General features: G+C 57.1%; 1 protein-coding gene across 1 annotated transcript; it reads right to left on the reverse strand.

The window, feature by feature from the left end:
* Nucleotides 1–970: 970 nt before the first annotated feature.
* Nucleotides 971–3342, reverse strand: LOC111140506 (zinc finger protein 501-like). The gene is made up of 3 exons (XM_022492741.1): nt 3147–3342; nt 2840–2953; nt 971–2184 (listed from the first exon to the last, which is right to left on the reverse strand). The coding sequence occupies exons 1-3, from the start codon at nt 3340–3342 to the stop codon at nt 971–973; spliced, it is 1524 nt and encodes a 507-aa protein (XP_022348449.1).
* Nucleotides 3343–3915: the final 573 nt, after the last annotated feature.

Below are 3915 nucleotides of genomic sequence, written 5' to 3' on the forward strand. Positions count from 1 at the left end.
CGCTGGGTCGGACCCAAGGTTTAGTCCCAGAGCACCTGCAGGTCTCCGTGTCTGTTGACGATTAAACGAGGCATCTTCTAACACAACGCTGGGGTCTGGAAAGAGGTGGCATTAAGGTGCCTGCTCTCTCGGTGGTGCTTACAACCTGGTGAGAGAGACACCTAATATATATTATATATTACATATATAAGCAAGGGTCTGGGTGCCTAAGCCACAGTGACACAGTCCAGGGAATTATGAGACAGTCTCTCATCTCTAAGTTGAGCACAGGATAAGCATTGTGAATCGCTTAAGGAAAAAAAAAATAAGGCAATAATGGTTTCCAACTTGCTAAGACATGTAAAAGAGCTAGAAAATTTACATTAAAAGTGGTTGTTTTCAGCAGGGGTCATTAGGTAAGGCTGTCCTCAATATTCAAACAGCTCTACTGTAATGTGCAAAGCTCAGAAGGATATACACAAGTTAGAAGTATTGTACTAGACTGTTTCAACTGAATATATATTATTTAATCCTCACAACCACCTGTGGGTAGTATTAATGTATTCATTTTATAGTCAGAGAGATGCTGATGATGCGGGGGATGAGCCAAGATTGGGCAGGGGACAAACTGGTTCAAAGCCTATGATTCTCCTTTTACATTATGGCTCCTGGCCCCAGCTGAGATCTGTTCTCCTGAGATCTGGAGTGAGGGGAAACCTGGAGCTGAAGGTCAGAGGTCGGGGCTGGGGGCGGACTGGAGGAGTCTCACGCTTCTTCTGGAAGGTTCTTCACTCCGGATGTCCTACCTCTCGGCTCCCAGGTCTCTCCTAGATTCCAGACGTGGCTCAGCCCCTGCCATCTCCATGTTGACTGATTCCCTTTTTCTCCCCTCTCCTACCCCTTGCCCTCTGTGCACCTCCTTCCCAACACTTGGTGAGAGAGAACCTTAAAACTTTTGTTCCTTTACACTGCTTTTACTCAGACACTTGCACTACTTGAACACATCGGGAAAATGGCGGAAGTGTACTGATGGTTCCTGACCCTCAGGGATGGAGGCCTGGGTTGGGGGTGGTAAAAGAGGTCTGTCACCCCTCTGACTTGCCCCGCCTGGACGATGGATCCATTGGTGGGCTTCCAGGGCACTCTTTCGTTTAAAGGTTTTCCCACACTGGAAACAAGGGAAGGGCCTCTCGACAGAATGGATGCGCCTGTGGCTGTTGAGGACACAGGAAGAGGTAAATCGGTGCCCACACTCAGGGCAGGAGTAGGGCTTCTCCCCTGTATGTGTGCGTCTGTGGATAGCCAGAGAGCCGCCTTGCCGGAAGGAGCGGCCACAATCAGCGCACACATGGGGCTTTTCCCCGGTGTGAATGAGCTGATGCTGGAGCAGGTTATTTTGCTGGGCAAAGCGGGCACTGCAGTGGGCACAAGGGTAGGGACGCTCACCAGAGTGGACTCGCTGGTGATTGGTCAAGAGGGAGGGGTAGGCGAAGCCCCGACCACAGTCAGAACAGATATGGGGCTTCTTCCTAGTATGGGTGTGCTGGTGGATAGCCAAGAGGGAAGGGTGTGTAAAGTGGCGTCCACACTCGGTGCACACGTACGGCTTCTCCCCACCATGTCTGTGTCTATGGATAGCCAGGGCCCCCGTCTGGCGGAAGCAGCGGCCGCAATCTGGACACGAATAAGGCTTGTCCCCTGTATGAAGCAGCTGGTGCTGGACGAGGTGAGCCCTCTGGGAGAACTGGACCCCACAAGGCCCACAGACATATGGACGGTCTCCGGAGTGGATTCGCCGATGCCTGACCAGCATCGAGGGGTAGGCAAAGAGCCTCCCACAGTCTGGGCAGGGGAAGGGCTTCTCCCCTGTATGTACACGCATGTGGACAGCCAGGTTGCCTCTTTGGCGGAAGCAACGTCTGCAACGGTCACAGGGAAAGGGTCGCTCCCCCGAGTGGACCTGTTGGTGGCTGGCTAAGAGGGAGGGGTAGCTAAAAGAACGGCCGCATTCCAGGCAGGCGTAGGACCTCTTGAGAGTCTCGGAGCACAGCTGTCCCGTGTCTGTGGACAGCTGAGGCAACGGTCGGCTGCAGTCCCTGAAACTAGGAACCAGCCTGGCCCTCACTGATGGCACGTTCTTCACAAGGGCATCCTCAGGCTCCTTGGGCCTGATTTTGCTGCTGGGTTCGTTCTTTTGCTTGCTTTCTAGAGAGACAAGAGAATTGAAACGGAATTGTTGAGTGCTTGTGCGATCATGCCTGTGTTTTCCCTCACAGTGGGGCATTTCTCTGTTCTAGTTTCTCTAAACAGTTTTTCTGTTCTAGACCCTGTTTCAGAGCCCCCAGGACTCATCTCAGGCAGCAGCTCCCCATTCCATGGCCCACGGGCCCTTTTTTCCCCCTTCATGTAGGGCTTGTAAAATTGCAGTTTGTCAGAAGGCGAGAGATCGTACTGCTGTTGGAAATAAGCAATCGCTTGCTGTGTTAAAGCCCCCAGAAGCGGGCATTTCAACAGGGACTGAGATTTCTCCAGACATTGGAATGGACTGCAGGTTGGTGTGTAAATGACCAGTGTCCCTAAATGAACTTCTGGCCCCTTTCGGAGGCACGCAGATACTCTGGGACACAGAGAGGAAGGCTCAGTAAATTCTACCCCCAACTTCTCATCCCCCAACCTAGGTGTCCTTGACCCAAGTAAGGCACCAGGTCTGGTAAAGGAACTTTGGAAGAGAAGGCTCGGAGGAGTCTCTCTTACCAACTGGGGTCTGTAAGAGAGCCCGTGTGTGGGTTGGAAGCTGTGGGAAGCAAGCCCCTGCCCTGGGCTTGCTCTGGGCCGTCCAGCTCAGCCCCACTTTCCTCACCTAGCCCAGATCCTGGGTGCCTCGCCCCGTCCTCAGGATCCTCGGCCTCGGGGCTCCACACCTCCTTCTTTCTCTCCAGCCAGGAGATGAGGGCCGGTTTGGAGCCTGCGAATCCTAGGCGAGAAGAGGCCAACAGCGGACAGGGTGAGAGGATGGAGCCTCGATAAGGCGCTCCCTCCACAGGGGTAGGTATACAGCCTTCTGAACCCAAGCGGAGAAGACCCTCCCCAACAACAAGACACTAGAGCGCGTCCAGGCCCGAAGTCTAAAAAACTCCGTGTCACAGAAAGGGCAGGCCGGGCCTCACCGAGCGCGCCCAGGTGGCCGTAGGTCTCCCGCATCACGTCCCGGTACAGGGCCCTCTGCGCTGGCCGCAGACAGCCCCACTCCTCCGGGGAGAAGTACACGGCTACGTCCGCGAAACTCACGGCGCCCGGCCTCCCTCGCCCAGACTCGGTGTTTCCCTGCCCGCGGGCGAGGCGCGGAGTCCGACGCGGCGCCATGGGTCCAGAGCCCCCCGCCCAGTCCGCGGGTTCTAGACGCCGCGGGGCGGAACCCGGCCGGTGCTCAGGCTCAGAGTGCCTCACAGGAGGCCCGAAGGGCCCCGGGACCTGCGTCTCGTGGGGCCAGTGCAGACCCCTCCGGAGTTATCGTACGGGTCCTGCAAGGACTTGGGTTAGAGCACTGGAGGATGCCAGTCGCCACAGTGGAAGCACCGGAGATGCTCACGCAACCCTCCGCTGCACCCGGGTTAGAAGCCCTTCGCCCGCAAGGGTAATGGCACCGCTGGGCTTCACGCCCTTCTCCCTCCCCTGCACGGTCATTGGGTGACGCGGGGCAGGAAGCCAGGAGCCGCGTTCTGATTGGGTCTCGGCGAATCACTCGGTTGGAGGGAAGCCGGCCGCAGCCTGCGAGCCCGCCTTCTTCCTGGAGCCCCAGCCAACCCCGGAGCTCAGCGGCCGAGCACCTGCTCCGTGCCCCGCGCGGTGTCGGGCCGCGCGTGCGAAGCGACGGCCGCGCAGCCCGGCTGCCCCAGGGCCCACAGCACCTCTGGTCCTCCCGGCCGGGCTCGGCCC

This window comes from Enhydra lutris, unplaced genomic scaffold (genome assembly GCF_002288905.1).
Source record: "Enhydra lutris kenyoni isolate GAN:26980312 unplaced genomic scaffold, ASM228890v2 scaffoldscaffold2072, whole genome shotgun sequence".
Lineage (NCBI taxonomy): Eukaryota > Metazoa > Chordata > Mammalia > Carnivora > Mustelidae > Enhydra > Enhydra lutris.